The following is a 19207-nucleotide window of genomic DNA, read 5'->3' as shown; positions in this document are numbered from 1 at the left end:
ATTGTCTTAAAATAAAGACATTTTATATCCCTACCTTGTAAGCTATACAATTTAATTAGAAAGATTCTAATCAAAAAAGTCTGTGTAACGTTGTTACTATCACACATAGCTGAACACTCTGCACTGCGCTACTACTGCCCCCAGTGAGAAACAACAAAAACAAACAAGATTTAAAGCAAATTGCATCTAAACAAATGCTTACCTAACCGGAAATTGTACCCCAGACCTTTTGCACACCACACTAGATAAGTGCACTACTAAATCAACAACTATGTAGGCTTAAGTAAAGCAGAATAATTACATGAAAAAGGTTTAATGGTTTGAGCTCTACGTGGACCGGTATGCGTTAAAATAAAAATGTCCCATACATCATAGCAGTGGTAGATTCTAAGAAATATAATGTTATATTTCATAAATGGCTCTAAAAAGTAAATCGATTCAATACGTCTAAACAAACACTTCGACTACAAGAATCGAGAAAGCCAACAAACTTAAATTGCTAATAAATAAACCCGCACAATATAATTTTGAAAATCTCCGATCTCAACAAAAAGGACAAAAGGGATTTTGGAAGAAAAAAATCTATGGGAAAGATCACGAAGTCAACGCGTAAAAATGTTAGGAGCGCACCTCAGTTGCTACGGGAGCGGAATTTTAAACAGGACTCCTTAAAAAGGACCGTCTCGAATACTTCGAGGTCCTGATGAAAAAGATTTTGGCTCTCCAGGACCGTGATGAATGTGGACTGAACGAGTCCTTTCGACCGTGACAGTGACCTTTAACATAATTGAAAATCCTGGCAATGTTTGTTACGCTTGCAACAAAAGAAAGTATAAGAGTATTATGGACTTTGAGATATTTCGTTTTCGTTTTTCAATGTTGGTTGAACTATGCTTTACATAAGACAATAGTATCAAGTATTTGTAAGTTCGTAACCGATCACTCAAAATATATAGTGTAATGTGAATGTAAACGGTCTACACTTGCTTTGATAGAAAATAGTATTCTTTATGTATAAATATCAATTTTAAATCAATCCATTGACTTTTTATAAGCAAACTGAGCGTGTTACATATTTAAACAGAACTTGTTACTCAAGAAATACAAATTACAGCTACAAGGTTCAATTTTCTACAGAATTAATTTGCACCTAATACGCAAAATGACACTAAGCTACTTAATTGATGCTATAGTCGCTATAGTAAGTTCCCTTTAATCTAATTTTCTTAATTCGATTACGGTTTGAATCTAACACACACATGCGATTTCGCTAAGGCTTTTGACTCGGTGAGTTGCAAATATGAAATGCAAATAAAGAATTTGGTTTACTTACATATTATCGTCAGTTGCTTGGTTAACTGTATCTGTATCTTTATCTTGAGGTTTTCCATTTTGTACTTATTTGGTTTATATGATTGGTGTTTGTTGGTTTCACTTTTTTGCCTCCTGCTGTGTATCAAGTCTTGACATCTACATCCTTCGGTTAATCACTTACTTTTACACCTACAGACTAAATACAAGTTTAATTTAAAACCTTCAGATTACCGTTCAATGTGTGTTGATAAGAGCAACTTCTTACGTAGTTTTAAAGAATGAGTTCAGCAAAATTATCCTGAAGGCTGACTTAATATTTAAGCTTAATGGTGTGGCAATTTTCACCTACTTACATTTAAAATCGTGTCCACTATACAATTCGATCAGGTTCACATAAATTTCGTCGCGGCAAAATCCGCCCAATTTCTGTAAAAGAATGGATCATTATGTAAATGATGTATAATAACAGCCTTCTTTGCTGGACCGTTAAACAAGCGAGCCTTTACGATCAATTTAATACCGATCTAGTTTTTTTAAAAGAGACTCATAAATAATCGGCAACTGGTAACAATTGACCTGAATTTGGCAGGTTATGCGAATATTATTTTGTTGAACGTTACTTGGAAAAAATATATCTTACTAAAGAAAATCCTGCACCTGTCATAAATGTAGGTTGTTATAACTCATGGCGTTATTGAATTTATATCTTTGCAGTGATATGTGCCATTAACACATAATGCTCAACGAACATGTCAAGCGGCTACAATTATTGAAATTTCTGTGCCAATGACAGTTTTATTACTTGCAATTATATTTTTTTACAACAAACATTATTATTACGACCACTCCACAAAATATTAATTTAGGAAGAATTTAACGAGACATAATATTTATTGCAACTTTCTTTTGTTTTCACTATTGCATTAAATTGTAATAAAAAATATTTATTTATTGAGAAATCATTCGGTTGATTTCTTTATAATGACGAAGTTCGCAAAATTTGATAAAAAGTACCATCTTTTTAATACAAGTATCGACTTCGAAACAATTCATCATAATGATATCATAACTTCCGAAAATAAAGTCGAATATCAAACCGCTCAATATGACTTTTGAATACCTGTTTCATACTTTCTCTGTCTTTGAATTGTCATTCTTGAATCACTGTGGATGATAAATGGACCTCAAAATTATAAGGTGGCTGTTCGAAATTGGCCCACGCTCCGGACCTTTGGACCGTTGGGTCTATAAAAACCAAAGATCGTGTGGGAACCTTCCTGTTATTTTTTTTTATATTATTATGATTTTGGACCAACACTTGGTGGTTTGAAGGAAGCATGCTTGTTGTTGGTATTTTTTTTACAATCGTACTTAATAATTTTACGACAAGATTCCCAATTAATTATTTTTTCGTAATAAACGAGCGAGAGTAAATTTTAAAGTGGGCCGTTTGAGAAATTTACCAGTTTTTAAGATCCTTTATGGTATTCGTTGGTAATTTACACCGATCCTGTAGTAATTACTGCAGGCTTAAATTGGAACGTAGTGATTAGAATTTCATCAGGTAGGTTTAACAGGTAATATCGATTTAAAAATAACACTACATTTTCTTCTCGCCTTACATTTACGTCTCTATGAACGAAAGGGTTGTCTCATATTATAATGAGATACTTACCAAGTTCATTGTTGTTACACATCAAAAATAGTTGGAATTCCTTTATTCCTTTGAATCCCACCAACAGAATGACCGACATTGTTAAAAATATTAAAAACGATTGAAAAGCTAACATAAATTTACCTTCCATCGGGTATTGCTATTGCACTTAAAATAGGGACGTGGGGTTATGGTATTGTTATAGAGGCGCACGCGCACAGAACAATGCAGATCTCAGGGGAGGGGCATTCTCGACCCCTTTCGCAAGTAATAATTCCGCTCGAACATTGACTGTTCGCCCTATTTAAATTAGCTCATCGTTATTGTAAATTCTTATTTGGTTTGGAATTTGCAAGTGTTCATTTTAATTTTACGTGTGGTTATTCCTTTAAAGCACTTTTCAAATTTCGTTTTGTTATGAGAGTTTAATTTTATGCCAACATAATAAAAATAATACGTTTCCCCACTTCCTAGTAAACAACTTCCAACTTATCAATAGGCGTTTCATTCATAGTAACAATGCGCGTAAAATATGGAACAAAACGCTTAGCGAAGGCGTTCGCCGTATCGTACATAATCTGATTACTGGCTTGCAGGTCAGTTAGTTTACCATGAATCTAGGCACATGTTGCAGCGAGCGTCAGTCACTCGCGGCGGAGCCCCCTCGCGTACCGGTTGTGTCAGCGCGCGCGCCGCGACCGTTAACGTTCCAAATTTGAAATAATAAAAAACAACAGTGACTTTTAAGTACTCAACTTACCTGCCAGTGCTTAAACTACAAAATTGTGTCGTTACATTCAAAAATGGTGAAGTAAAAAGTGTTGTTGAAAATAATTGGTTCTAACACGATACAGTGCATGTAGAGACAAGTGGATGTGACCTTCTGTGTTTTCAAACTGCTACAAAAAGGGATTACAAGATGAATTCGAAAAAGTTGGAATGTTTCGCTGATGACGATTCAGTGGATGAAAAACTCAATCTCAGCTTTCTAGGTAAGTGATGACAGATTCAGGGCAACTAAGTAGATGGCCAAGAGGCAACATAATATTATGGGTAACAAGTCTTGACAGTTAGAAATTTCGCTCTATTAAACAAAAGAAATATTATTCTAGATGAAGACCTATTTTGAGTAGAACTTGTATTGATAAACGAAAATTTGCTAGTGTAAGGTGGCATTGTTGTTTGTTTTGATTACCTTATTAGAATTCTTATTACAATGAATATAACGAGCAATAATATTACAGTTGATATTGAAGATTTATTTACTGTCCATGATATAACAGTTATTAAGAGTGGACAGACTCGTTAAATAGTAGCAGATATTATAATGGGCCGCTAATATATTACTGGATGATATGGATATCAAGAAACTATGTCTCCTGTCAAAGATAAGACTCGGAGCTCGGACGTTTATAAATAACTAACCATGCTGTTTGAATCAGGACTTTAAAGACACTTCTACATCGACAGAGTAGGAAAGGTAGAGTGACATTTCTACTTTCCAATATTTTTTGCAAAGTTTATTACTCATCTGTACACTATAACAAAAGAGTTTACAAAAGCTTCCATTGGGATTTCTCTTTCTTGGAATATTAAGGGCTGATTTCAGTGCTGTATAAAAAAACAGTACCCCATATTGGAATTCGTAATAATAAAAATAAAAGAACATCTAATATAAAAAAGATGTCTTCTTTTTATTTATTTTTTATTTATTTATCGTTGTTACAATTTAATGTTACATTTTAAATAATTAACAAACGTTTTAGAAACGAACACACAAGACTCAGGATTATTATGATGTAGTTATCTCTTAGTAGGTACGTTTGCTTAATCAAACGGAGACATCTTAGTAGGATTTCACCAGGTTTTGCAAAGTGCCTTACCAGAATGTGGGTGGATTACTCAGACTGACAGCATTACAGCATATCCTGCAATCATGAGTCAATAGTCTGTCTATGTTGACACCTACATGGAGAGGGTGGTCTTAATGACGTCATGTATTTTTTTTTGCGTATAGGTAGAAATTACCTTTGTTTCAGTAGAACAAGTACTAACAAAAGTTTGATGCGACCATTTAGGAGTTTATCACAACAAATCCAGATTTAAAATATCTTAATCATGCCCTACTTCGTTAAGAATGTCAAATAGGTAAGTAGGTATAAGTACCTGAATATAAAATACACCAAAATAGACATTCTTTTTTAAATTCGACAGAGCGACTATGCCATTTCTAATATAATCGACAATTATTGTTATGGGCGATGGACGGAATCCTTGTCACAATTAGGTTCATCATATCCATATTAGTACTTCGTATTAACAGTGGCTGCAAATTGCCTTTGTTTATTCGTGGCTCTAACCATCCTATTATGTATGTATATTATGTAGGTACTTTTTTGCATGACAAAATAAATGAGACATATTTTATGTTCAGACTTGTTAAAATGATTAGGTTAGGTGATTATAGGCCATGCAGCTCCGATATTCACCTGAAGATCTTACTAAAAGTGATCATCGTTTTATCTGTGGATAATACCGTAATAAGATGCCTGATGTCTTTTAGCTACTTGTGGCTCTGCTTAGTCGGTTAGGTTCTACAAGCGTTAGTGCTTAAAAGGGACTGCTTGAGCGAACACTGCTACAATTACTTGTGAATTACGCCAATATGTTGAATTAGAAACCGTACCCTGTTTGGCGAATTTTATCTATCATTGTGTTGTAAAAGCACTTACAACGCACTTTACTTATTCACCGTGAGTTATTGTCCTGTTGAGGATCAATGTAAATAGCGGCAAAGAACTATTTTATACGAAACGGTGTTTTTGATTAAAGAAAGTTCAGATGAAACGTGGGTATTCAGTTCATCTTGCGGATGTATCGACTTTTAGTCGAGCGCTTATGTTTTGTAATATTATCTTACCTATTTGTCTTATTATGTTTAACCCTCTAGTAAATCGCTAAAGTATTTCAAATGTTGCCTATAAATCGTAATCAGTGTACTGAAACAAGTTACCAATATGTAGATAGTTCAATAAAATGTTTATTCAAATTAAGATAGGAAATTCTAGACCAACACGAGCTAAAAACTTAAAAGCACTTTAAAAAGAAATACTAAAACAGATATAAGTATTATAAAAAACAGTCGTTAACGCTAAAACATCAATAAAAACGACAGTAAAATCTACAATGTACACAAAGACACGTCGAATATTAAAAACGTCTTTATCATCATGTAAATGTAACTTTTAATGTGTTTTATAACTAGCCTAATTGGTAGCCGTTTTCTAGAAATTTTGCGTTTTTAACGTTTGACTTGTATTGATAATTTGATAAGTACCGTTTATTTCGGTGAAGTTTTATCACCGATCTGACACCTTATCGTAATTTTTATTTATATTTTTATTTAAATAGGAAGTACTGATATGCTAATTATGTTTTTGCATAAATCTCACTGAACCAATAACCTCTTCAAGGCTATTAAAACAGATTTTTTTTTGTATTGACTAGTCGCTTCTATACGCAAGCCAATTAATTCGATCACAAATCGTAGGCTTGGTTTCACTAATTGAATATTTACTATTTTTCAATGTGCTCGTAACAATAAATTATAATTTTATGTAGCTACTGACATTGTTACTGGGTTTCCAATGCCATAGTTATAAGCTCCATTATTAAGTATTATATTTTTAACCTTCAGTGATTTAATCGCTGGTTCATCATTTTGGATGTTTTAATTGGCATTTTTTGTACCACTATTACAGTTGGAATTCTTTATAATCAAATTAAGTTGTTTACAAAAATACAGAACATATTACATTTTTTCTTATCATTAACGTTAACTCAGCCAATTTCAGCATCGATTACTTTAAGTTATCCAATCCCAAATGTGCAATATCCAACAACACTAAAGCTTTTGTAAAAGCCTATACCTTTGAAAGCCGCAGCTTTTATATAGCTTTCAAACAGAACCGTCGACCGCAACCTCAACCGAGCAATAAAAATAATAATGTATTTGAACATCAGACAATGTCAGGTAAAATATAGGTAAATTGCAGCTCGGCAACCATTATCTGCAGTTAAACGACTCAAATAGGCTTTCGCCTTTCAAAGAGGACACATCGATAGGAACATTCTAAGTTTACCATGATACGACTAATAGCCAAGATTAAGCTACTTGGGGCTATAAAGTAGATTTAAGCCTAATAAAGAGAAATTTTACAGCAAAATAACCTGATGTTGTCTCTAAATTGATCCGCTCAATTTGTGCTATGGGCGTGCTTAGAAAATTCTTGTCGTGGTTGAATATCTATTATGTTTAGATTATTTACTTAAAACATTCTTGTTTATTGTATACTTTCCACTTCGTTGATTAAGTACCTAAATATAATTACTACATGTTGATGTTTTAAGTATATATTTGTATTGCGATTATCGTTGATGTTTCTTTTATAGAAATATAAAACAAACAATGTTTCCGTATGATGTTTTAATGTATTTTATAATAGCCTCCGCCATCCAGTGGCTGAGCATTGGGCTTACGATCCGAAGGTCTCAAGTTATAATGATCAGTGGTTCGGAGACCACGTGAAGCAGGCGGTCTTGGCTACTATTTACTAGACTTTGTGGCTGTTATATGAGCCAGGATGTCAGAGAGGATGTCAGGGGTCTATAGCAAGGTTGTTGAGATCTTTCATTGATCCCACAACTCATAAGAAATAGTATTTCATACTCTTTACATTGTATTTAAGTAGCCCAAATCACTTTTTAATTATAAATTCCACTTAAAACTCTTTTTGATCAATTAAATGTATTTTATAAGTTTTGAGCGCAATATGGTCACCACACCACCCAACTGGCCCGATAAAACTGTCCTTCTCAATTTTTCTACCTGCCACTTCGCTGTTACCGCCACCAAAAAACCTGATAATTACTATTATCTTTCTTTTCATTAGTTGCCGTCTCTTTTTGAACTGTTTTTTTTTTTCGCTTTCATACTATCTTTTTGTAGCTTATCGTTAACGTTACCATTCTAAGCGTACTAATCCAATGTAATCCGCATTGCGCGCTCATTCGGTGTGGTCTATTGACCACTGACAAAAGGATTATTATGTCTGCGCATTATGTTTATGTTTACACCTGCAAAATAAGCACTAATAGGAGGAAGTGGCGAATTATGAAAAAGAGCAACCACACCAGTCACTATATTTACTGTGGCTCGAAACATGTTCCGAACATCTTCATATTCTGAGCAATGAAGGGTTTGGGAGTTACATAATTATGATAAAGAGCAAACCACTCGCCTGATTAATGATGATGGCGTTTTTAAAATTGCTGCCTCAAGAATGAAGTTAGTATGTAGGAATGGTCTTTAGTTTTAATTGGTACCTTTTTATTACGAACGCTGGTTTAGTAAATTACGTGAGCTGGTATAAAAGTTTCATCTATTTTGAGCTCTGTAATGATGCTGTAAGTATGAGTATAAGAAGGTCTCATAAACTTCTTCTATTTATTTATTTATTTATCTAATAATTACAACTACCTATAAGTTACCATACAGGCATATGCCCAAGGCGATAACTTAGACACATAAGTTAATATAAACTTAAATTATTATTGCAATATTTACAGTATTATAATACCTAGATACCAAACTTATCAAATATCTTACCTATTATCACATACAATTTTAATTATAGCCTCTGCGAACTTCTAAGATTATATAAATGCTTTGTTATTATAAATAACAAACCTGTACTTTCCATGTTTTACGAACATAAAACAATGTCAAAAATTTTCACTCTGACAAAAGTTCCACTTGGTTAAGTCGAACAATTGTCTTTCCCAAACCAGTTCTCAACTTTCTGGACTCTAATAGAAATGCCAACAGCAGATGGTAAGACAAAGCATTAGATCAGGCACCCTAAACAAATTGTAATGCTAAGGAACGTACTAATTTGCTTCATTAATATTGACTCAGCTTTTACTTCTATGTTTGGACTTCCAAAACAGGGTTTCGTTATACGTGTTCCGGCATAAAAGGGTTCAACAGTTTAAGTGATTGGTAGAATTTTCTTTCCTATTAAGGAATATAGTGTTTTGAAAGTCCCGGACCAAAGTAATATATGTAGTTAGTTAATTGAAGAACTGACTGCGCATATTCATGAAGTAATAAGGAATAATAATATTGATTGAAGTTTTAAAGCGGTAGAGTTTGTAAATTGGGTACGTTATTGTTTTGGCCGTTGAAATGTTGTTGTTGATAATGAACTTGTACATTCAACTAACCAATGAAATGTTCAAAACACATACACATGGGTAGTTAAACTAATCTTTGACAAGATGCAGCTAAGTAAGCCTAACAACAAATGATATTTTAATATGCCCAATGAAAGAGATGTGACAGTGTTGTCAAACATACCAAAGGAGCGGCAAAGTAAATTTACTTTCAATAGCGTCGAGGAATCCTTAAAAGGCATAATTACACCCACCTGAGTTCACTTCAAAGGTTTGCTCCGTGCATTAACATAGTTATTGGAGGGCGCTGCACTTAAAAATACTTGATCAAAATCAGTTTTTTCGGTCGACTAAGTACGAGGGGTCGATATGGGATCTTCGGTATCGACAGGTGTTTTAAGGGATCATGTTTTAGGTGTGTTTTTTTATTCACCTTCTCTGGCTTCGTCTGTCATATCGTCTGACTCGTTTAATATTGCGCAAAATACGTGCACGAAGTTGATTAATTACGCCAAGGTGTGTATTGCTTGAGGCACTATCGTAAAAAAAAGAAATTATCGTCTGATTTATTATTATTACACAACTTATCTTTAAATGTGAATCCAATCGGTACGATTCCTGACTTACTTACTTTCTCAGACACGTACAATACATTTGTATTGATACTTACATATAAAATTAATTACACTTGCGTCATGTGATGAGTTTTGTACAATTGAATTCCATTTCACTTTTTATGACATGTTCCGACTTTAAAATAAAATTATATAATACTGCAAGAAATGAACTAAAAATATTTCTGTCCTAATGTTAACACAAATGGAGATTTTATTCAAAATTCTGTTTCATTAGTAACGGTGCGTCAATACATGGTTGTTAATTGAAACAAGATCATCTTTAAAACAGCAGGAGGCATCGAAATCCGTAGGCGTATGAAATTAGTAGTCTATTTCATTCACACTTACGTGAGTAAACGAGACGAAGAATAGGATACTTGCATGGGTGCATCACAAAATAGAGACGGGACTATTTCTAAGGATCGTGGGACTCACGTGGGCGATGTCGAAGCTATCGAACCTTAGACCAACAAAACGAAATATTCGGTGTCCCTTGCTCGTTTGGTAGGCGTTTAAGAATCCAAGTAGTTGTAAAACCCGTCAGTGTAAATGTTAAAAGTAAAGTTATATACACCGACAATGGGATCAGTGATGCACAGAAGTGTCAAATTATACTGGTCGATTTTATTATACCTGTCGATAATAGAAAAAGGATCGACAAGTACAATTTGGAAATATAAAAAACCAGGCATCTATGATAGTTTTGGAGACGCTAATTGAAATGGGACCTCGTATGGCTTAAGAAGTTATATTATCACTTGGTAAAACGCTATTGTGATGGTCATAAAAATGAGATTGGTCGGTGGTAAAGGTTTCATTTGAGTAGTCTAGTGGGAATTACGATTATTACTGAAATTGCCTTTTTGAGTTCATAAATTGCCTTCCGCTAAATTTTAGGGACAGTAGTAATTTTCAGCTTATTTTAAATCAATTCTTTTCATATAGCTTGTAATAATATGAACATAAGAAATAAGTAGATAGTTACAATTACAATAAACATTTTACCATGTTATTATTTCGAAACTAAGTTACTATTTTAGCAATGGGAAAGTGCAAAGATTCTTTTCTTTTTTTAATAGCCCTAAAATTATAATGAATCATTTTCCATAAGCAATAACTTTCGAAATTAAACAGACACTACACTTTTCGGTAAAATAATACTTATAATTACACCTGTTCTAAGCTAAACATCAAATCAACATAAATTTTATCTCCAAAGATTTATCTGAATCTAATCTTATCTTAGACATTCGATCCTCGACCAGTAGATTTATCTGCGGTACAATTAACTATTGATTACTTGTTACTGCATCGCGTTTTAACTTACTATTAATAACGGGAGTCAATTTTGTTAACGTTGATCGCTCTATTAGCTTCCTACTGAGTAAGCTTGGAAAAATTGTCGGTAAAGGAAAATTTATTGTCGTGTGTAGTGTTTCAATGATAATGCAAAGAGGTTTTGAGACTATTGGAAGAGAGGTCAAATCTATTAAGGGCATCGTAGCGTAGGTAAGAAAACATATTGAAAAATTGTGATCGTACGTATTATTATATAGAACTTGCCATTGTTTTTTTTTTCTTCATCATTACTTGTAATTACAGTATTGTATGATATTTTGCTGTTAAATTTATTGTGCTGTTTCTTCTTTCATAATAACTTGAACACCTTCCGAGGAGTTAATTTTGAAAAGTGGCCTATGCCAAGGTTAATAAAATTACTAATAGCTATACAAATCAGTATTTGAATTTATTAACATCCTTCATTCGTTCAAAAATAACACTACTAGCAAAGTGCTTACGACATCTAATTGAACAGAATCCGCAACACTTAATAAACATTCATACGTTTCATGTAAAATGAAATTAGATTTATGTAAAAGCCTTGATTAGACACGTTCAAAGTGTAAATTTGATGAATATCGATAAGCCAAACTTGATCGATTTATTGAAGTGTGTCACTGCAGTTCTAAGAACCGAAATTACTTTAAAGAACCGCCCCTTGACAAATTAACGCACTCATTTTGGTAAATTAAAGGCAAACCATGCATTATAGGTTATTATGCAAGTGATCAAGTCTACAGAAAAGGGTATCGGAACATAATTAAGTTTGCAGATTTAAAATTTAAATATAAACTTTAAGTCTCAGAAGTAAATGCCAATATACTTTTTGAAGCTAGCAGTGTGATTGGTAATTACTTCTTACGTAATCATGTGACATTACTTCTGCGACGTGAATATTTAAAACTGAATTCGTGCTAAAAGGGCAAGCGTGACAAACTTCTTATGGTTTAAATTAATATCAAAAATCTTTAAGATAAGTATTTGGTTCAAGGTACTGAGTTAAAAACTATAAATGGCGTTTCCTATAAAACTAAACACAAAAGAAATATCGTTGTAAAACTGGTGAGATGTACATATCATTTTGGCGAGCTACTCAATCCTCTCTCTCACTTGCGCAAAGAACCTACAAGAATATGGTATAACCAGATAATAATCACCTCTTTCGACAGAAGTATTGCTAGCAAGATATAATAGTTGTACCTAGAGACTATCAAACAATACCGTCTTAATAAAACCACAATATACCTTTCTTCTTTTTCTTCCTTTAACTCGGCAAAATGTTTGTTAAATCTTGTTACCATTACGAGCAAGCTGCAAAAAATATGAACACGTTGCATCTACATATAAATTTATCTGGTGGATCTTGTGTAGTACTATTTTTCTACTATATTTGACTAGAAAAGAATGGCTTTGTACACGTACTCGGACACAAAAGCGAGTAAATTTTGTTTCTGGTTTATTTCTTTACCTACCCTAGGAAGGATTAAAGACGAGAGTTTATATGTATATGTAGAAGCTTTGCTCTCTGAGAAAGGTCGAGCAATCGCGTTAGTAACAGCACTTACACAAGTGCAGTTCATTATGAAGACTTATGCGTTATTGCCGCGACCCTTGCGTTTACAGCAATCACTATAGATGGACATGTTCTCATTATCCTATGAAAAGACACGATGTTTCAATTGAAAGAAAGTTTTAAGAGAAACTAAAGTTTCTCTTAAAACTTTTTTTTACCATGTTTCAGAGAAAAGAAACTTGAAATAGACTTAAAGATAGTTAAGAAAATCTTGATGTAAATAAAATGATGAGATTCTACAGCAAAATAAAATAGGTAGTACTATTGATATTAAGTTTTAATCACATATTAAACGCAGCAACAGTCATCGTCGTAGTGGTTGTGAGATCAGACCACACCAAGCCTAGATTATTATTTTCGCAAGAGTTGATGATTTTCTAAATCATTCGTATTAGTTTAAAGTCGTAAAACTCCTTTTGAAATCCAAACCCCATTATTTAACTAATGTATATGTCACCGTAAAATTGTAAATAACGTTAGATTATAATCTATCTCGCGAGATTGTGAACTGTCGAAAAATTGTAAAACGTAATATACTGCTTACAATTTAACGTATTATTATTCGTCAGATTATAATCTATCGAAGTAAAACTGTTAAATCACAATCTTACAATTGTCAAATTGTCAACTGTCCGACGGCTGTCCCTGATTGGTCGGCCTTACAGTAGACCGTTCTGTGTCCATAGAGTTAGGAATAAAACACAGGTGTCAGTCAAATAAAATAAATGCTCTTCAAGATTGTGAAATCAAGTACGTATTTATTAATTATTTAGTAAGTAATCAATAATTCTGACATCATATAGTAAGAAAAAATGTATCAAAATTAAAAAATCTGAAACGTATCATTCAAATACTTTTCGTGTGTAAGATAAACATGCTGGCGGCATAGGGGTGGCCCAAGGGCCACCCCCGCCGCACCCTAACCTACTGTTATGCCTTGTAAAAATTATGACAAAACACTATTATTCTAAAAAAGAATTATGGATATCTATTTATTAATCCCAAAAATAAGTTATACCTAACAAACCAGTATTCCTAGATGTTATTATGGGAAAGTAAAACTATTATGCTAAAAAACGTTATGCAAAAAGGATTATGATAATTAAAATTATGAAAAAAACATTTATGCATTTTAAGAGAATCCCAAATTAACATTATGCTCACTCTAATAGTTTTGTAACTCTATGGTATAGCACGCGAGGTGCGTTTCGTATCACAATTTGACGGTTTCACTTCGATAAATTATAATCTACCGAAAAATAATACGTTAAATTGTAAGCAATATGATACGATTCATAATTATTCGACAGTTCACAATCTCGCGAGATTCAAATCGATAGATTATAATCTAACGTTATTTACAATTTTACGGTGACATATACAATACAATATAATACAAATACACTTTATTGCACCAAAATAAAAAGAAATAATTACAAAAAGTCTCTTAACTAAGTACATGGCAAATGGCGGCCTTATCGCTTAAAGCGATTTGTTCCAGACAACCATAAGGTGAGGAAAAATGTAAAAAAAATTTAAAGATTGCGGGTACAAACTATAAGTACAACTTACCAATAAATACATGCAAATAGATATATAACATACCTATATTATATTATAATCTGGGCCTTAAGAGGTCAATGACTGGTACATCTCAATATAACAAATAGATGAATTAATTTATACATTGGAAGCACCGAAAGGCTCTTTCTTAGAAGATGCCTAACTTTCATGATCATTTACAGTCATAAACAATTTGCCATCACTTGAATCTATTGTGAAATCTTTGTCATTCGAATAAGTGTTCAAGAATCAATGTTTGTTCAAGCTACCGCAATATGTGAAGACAAAATAGAAAGACGCATAGCCATACTAATCACTTGTGAGCAATAAGACCTATATAATGTACTAAAGGTAGATACAATCGTCATGCATAAAGTTTACAGTGCTCATATTCAGACCGTTATGTTATAGACCATAGGGTAGAATTACTTGGGAAGTAATGATTCTTGGAAATCGTATAAGTGTTGTGTAACTTGCCCAGTTTTCTATTTCTGTTTTTCTTGGTATTTTGTACTATCTATATTATAAGATGTTCATTTTATGTGATTTTATATTTCAGCAGAATTAAGTTTGTCCCTTCTCTGTTCATTAATTATTAGCGATACACTATTTTTTTTTTGCATCAATATTTTTCTTGTTATAATTTTTTACTTTTATTTCTTTTAAGTTTTTTGCTCTAATTTATTTTGCTATCTTATTTTTAGAGTTTAACTTGTCATGCTTTCAAAGACATTCAAAATCAAAATTGTTAATTTAATAAAATGAGTGTGATCATTGAATCAATATGAGCTCAAAAATAATAAAACTGAAGTATAATAATACAAACCTACAGATAGATACAATACCTTACATATAACTATTAAGGCGTATGCCTCTGTAACCCACACGTGAGAAACGTAATGACACATAAACCCACGGAAAACGCATAAACATAGAATCAATCATAGCCTCTGCCTCCCATTTCCTGCCGTTTTAAGTCTTCCGTTAGTTTAGAGAAGTTTCCTTTATTGAAAATAGCAATTTCATGTTAACAGTCATTTACTTCAACATAACATAACATCACGCCTGCTCGAAGGGGTAGGCAGGGGTCAATAGCATATACTCTGAGATTTATACTAGGGCGCAAGCCAGTAAGTGGTTGGTGGTGGTTGTGTTTATTTGTAGATACCTATTTAATTGCTCGGTGGCGCAGCGGTAAACGCGCTCGGTCTGCGATTGTTGAAGTTAAGCAACTTCCGTCGTTAATAACCACCAATCCGTACTGGGCCCGCGTAGTGGTTTAAGGCCCGATCTCCCTATCCATCCATAGGGAAGGCCCGTGCCCTAACAGTGGGGACGTTAATGGGCTGGTGATGATGATGATTTAATTGCAATTTACAGAAGAACTAGATGCAAATTTACGTTTTGCTGAATAAATATTTTCTCTTTCTTTCAAAATTCGTTTTTTAATCAAATTCAATTCATCGTCAACTATCACTCAGACTTCACTATGGACACTTAAATCTAACAGGAAACATATTGTTTCATTACCCGGTGTAACTGTTACACCGCCTGAAGCTTAAGCCGTTGCAAATGCGTGCTTTCGTTCATTATTTCATTCCAGCTATGATACTGTTTATAAATTTGCTCGGAACAAGCCTCATCGATGTTTATTGGCCATGTCATTCACGACTTGACCCCAGAATGAGAATGCCATGTTTTTTTACGATACCATTGAGTACACGAGGTGTGGTAATGAAAAAAGACAAAACAAACTGAATACTTTCACGAGAGGGTAATAAGGTTGTGTCATTGTCAAGTTGTTGCTAAAATGAAATTGTTTTTTATTATTATTTCAATGAACAGCTAAAACAAAAAAATAATCCAGACAGTAAAGAGCGAGTGTAAAACAAGTTCAAAAGCCTGTTTTACACAACTTGCTGATAACTGTCTAATAGCCTACACATAGCTCATCATTCATATACGAGAGTACTGTTGTAGTGCTAGATATGAGAGACTTATCCAAGAGACAGGATACCAGACAGTACACTACAATGTTGTGAAACAGACTCTCAGAGAGCTGACGAGCTAAAAATGAAGGTGCCACTTTTGAACGCCAATAAAATACTTATTGACGTTTTTAATTATAAAAAAAACAATTTGACATTTGCGCATATAAAAGTAAGTGCGCTATGTCAAATAGAAATATTGCTTTATTGTAAGAATTGGATTAATGTGGTCTTTTCAACTCTCTAGATGAGATTGTAGTCACACGTAAAAGACATTAAAGATCATCTACCAATGCATGACATGCATTTGTGTCTACACTCTATAGGCCTACTACTCAAGTCCGATACTTATACACTGAATACATCTTCCATAACAGTCCATTACATCCAACCTAATGAGAAGACGTACGCATTGACTGACGCTATCTTCCTACTAATGCCAAGCATACCTTAGGCCTGTAACATTCCTCATTGTATTACAAACCAGCACAATTATAAGAGCCTCTTCCATTTGTATCGGAGCCGCGTCCAGATTGCCTCTCCGATACCTCTGCGTAATAAATTGGCCGCAGACATCCACTCGTCCGAATGCATTCACCGTTAACCAGTAATAGAGAAAGGGGGTTGCAGATTCGATGGTTGAAATCGTTGCGGTTTTGCCTTTATTCAAATGTCAAGCTTTTTATTTTAGGTTTGCGTTTGACTATAATCTTACCTGATGGTGACTGAAGATGTGGCCAATAGTGTTAAGTACTTGTCTAGTAAATGCACATTCACTCTATTTTTGAAGAACAGTGAACAGTAGGGAGAAAGCAGTAGGATGAAGTACTATACAGTCTGCCCTGGACTCTACACTCGGACCCCGTGATCAGCACGCATGCATAATACAACTAATTGGACCTCACTTCCCTAAGAGTTTCTCCAGACATAATGCCGGAACACGAGTTTCGTCGCTTGGCGATTTGTTTCGCCCAGAGATTACGTGTATGGTCTAGATGGTATATATTTGGAAGTGAGCGACTCCAACCCTCTTATAAGTTACATTTCTCATTTACATCTCTTCCATACTGATGCACTGAAACTGCTAGTGCGCACTCTGTGATAAGTATGAATTTGTATATGTATTATTTGTACATGTTCCTTGACAAAATATAATTCAAGCCATACCAGTCTTAAACGTGGTCTGACGTAGTTTAGTTTATGTTAAAATTACAATACAATTTGAATGGGCATCTAAATTATATTTCTCTCTATAGGCACAACAATTTGTCCATTCCTTTGATATATTTATAGGAACAGACGCAACAAACCAATGTGAAAGGCTCTCAAACGTGTACCAAAATAAATTATTTTCCAAGACCTTTAGCAGAGAAATCCAGTAATAAGTATAAAGTATGAAACTTCTCAAACCCTTCAATTTCGTTTTGCTTTCACGGGCTTGTTACGTTAAATATCTAAGTAGGTTCTTGTTAGAAAGGAGCTTTTATGAAGCATTTAGCTTTTAGTTTTGTTAACTGCCTTTTAATTAGAGAAAGTCACTTATTTATTTCGCAGCTGATCGTAAAATCCCTTTTAACTGATAATCTAGTCCGCCACTAGTGCATAGAAAACTAGGTCTAAAGAAAACTGTCGGTGAAGATATGGTACCTTTATATTAGTTTTCAATATTTTCAAGTAATACTTATACTTACTGAAGTTTTTTTTTTGTGATTCCATTTATGATGGATATGATAAACTGGATAGCGACATTGTTCAATGAAATATTACATTATTTTAGAAAGAATACTTGCATAAATGTTTTATCATTTTTTTATTTAGAATGATTGATCCAACTACGATTGAATATGAGCCCTTTTCGTCCATCGGCCACGTCTTAGGAGCCTGTACATAAATGGTTACGAAACTATCTACAAATAGAGTCCATTACATGTCGAACTCCTTATCTGCACTTTGATGTTTTATTTCCTGTGCTTATCTGACTTGCTCCGATTTGGGTCGAGTCTAGTCTATATGCTTGTATCGTTACTTTTATTGATCGTCTATCGAAGGGTCGGAATGTTGGAGATAACATTTTCCAAAATGCATATTTATTTAGTTTGTTGTTTGTCCATCAACTACGTCACGTTTTTAATAACTTGAAGCTTCCTGTCACTGCGAATAGTATTTTTAGGAAACTTCATCATTCTCTAAAAAAAGTATTTTAATTAAAATAAAATATTTCGAGTCTGGAAGAACACAAAATATTTCTTTTGGTTCTTTAACGTACATAATAGTAACAGTATATAAACTCATAAAAAGAATAACTTCTGTGGTTCCTTATCTCTTAAGGAAGAATTAATTTTATTTATAGTTCTTATTATCGACTAAAGAATTTTATTTACTCTAGATAATTTGTTGTGCTTAAAAGCTTTATGTTCTTAAGTATAGTGATCCATAGTGATCGTGATTTATAACTTCCAAGGCTACGAACAAGATTTTTGCATTAAGTATAATTAACCTTTAACTAGTAAAGGGATTTTTATTTCGTTCACTGCTCTTAAGTTTACTCACTGATAAGACTAAGGAAAGAGCTAACGTTGCCAACTTAAATAATTTCAGATTTTTTATCTTTTTATGATCTTCCTCTATTTCAGTCTTGTTAGTTACAAAGGGCGAGATACTGTGCAGTCGGCTCAGCAGTGTGCATATCAGGGTACTGTGATCAGGCAAACATACCCGGACGTCACTCCCCTAACAGTTTCTCCAGACATCATGCCGGAACACGAGTTTCGTCTCTTTGCGGCAAGTTTTTTTCTGGAGCTTGTATCACTCGATTAGTACCAACCTAAAGGCACTCGACGGTATACCTTTGGACGTGACCAACCCTCTTATAAGTTACACTTCTACATATCGGGTTTTCTATATTTTTTGTGATCTTTCTCCA

The 19207-nt window shown here is 33.6% G+C and overlaps 1 protein-coding gene across 4 annotated transcripts in view; it reads left to right on the top strand.

Moving 5' to 3' along the window:
- Window positions 1-19207, top strand: part of LOC126371435 (protein TANC2) — a 315096-nt gene that overhangs the window by 107916 nt on the left and 187973 nt on the right. For 2 of the 4 annotated variants that reach the window (XM_050016720.1, XM_050016721.1), the window contains exon 1: window positions 3600-3960. The exons of the other annotated variants lie outside the window; for them this stretch is intronic. In XM_050016720.1, the coding sequence (XP_049872677.1) occupies window positions 3888-3960 (73 nt within the window). In that variant the 5' untranslated portion in view covers window positions 3600-3887. Of the gene's footprint in view, window positions 1-3599; window positions 3961-19207 lie in introns of those variants that run through there. 4 annotated transcript variants of the gene reach the window in all.

This window comes from Pectinophora gossypiella, chromosome 12 (genome assembly GCF_024362695.1).
Source record: "Pectinophora gossypiella chromosome 12, ilPecGoss1.1, whole genome shotgun sequence".
Lineage (NCBI taxonomy): Eukaryota > Metazoa > Arthropoda > Insecta > Lepidoptera > Gelechiidae > Pectinophora > Pectinophora gossypiella.
The sequence above is the reverse complement of the archived record's forward strand: the minus strand, read 5'-3'. Positions and strand labels throughout refer to the sequence as shown.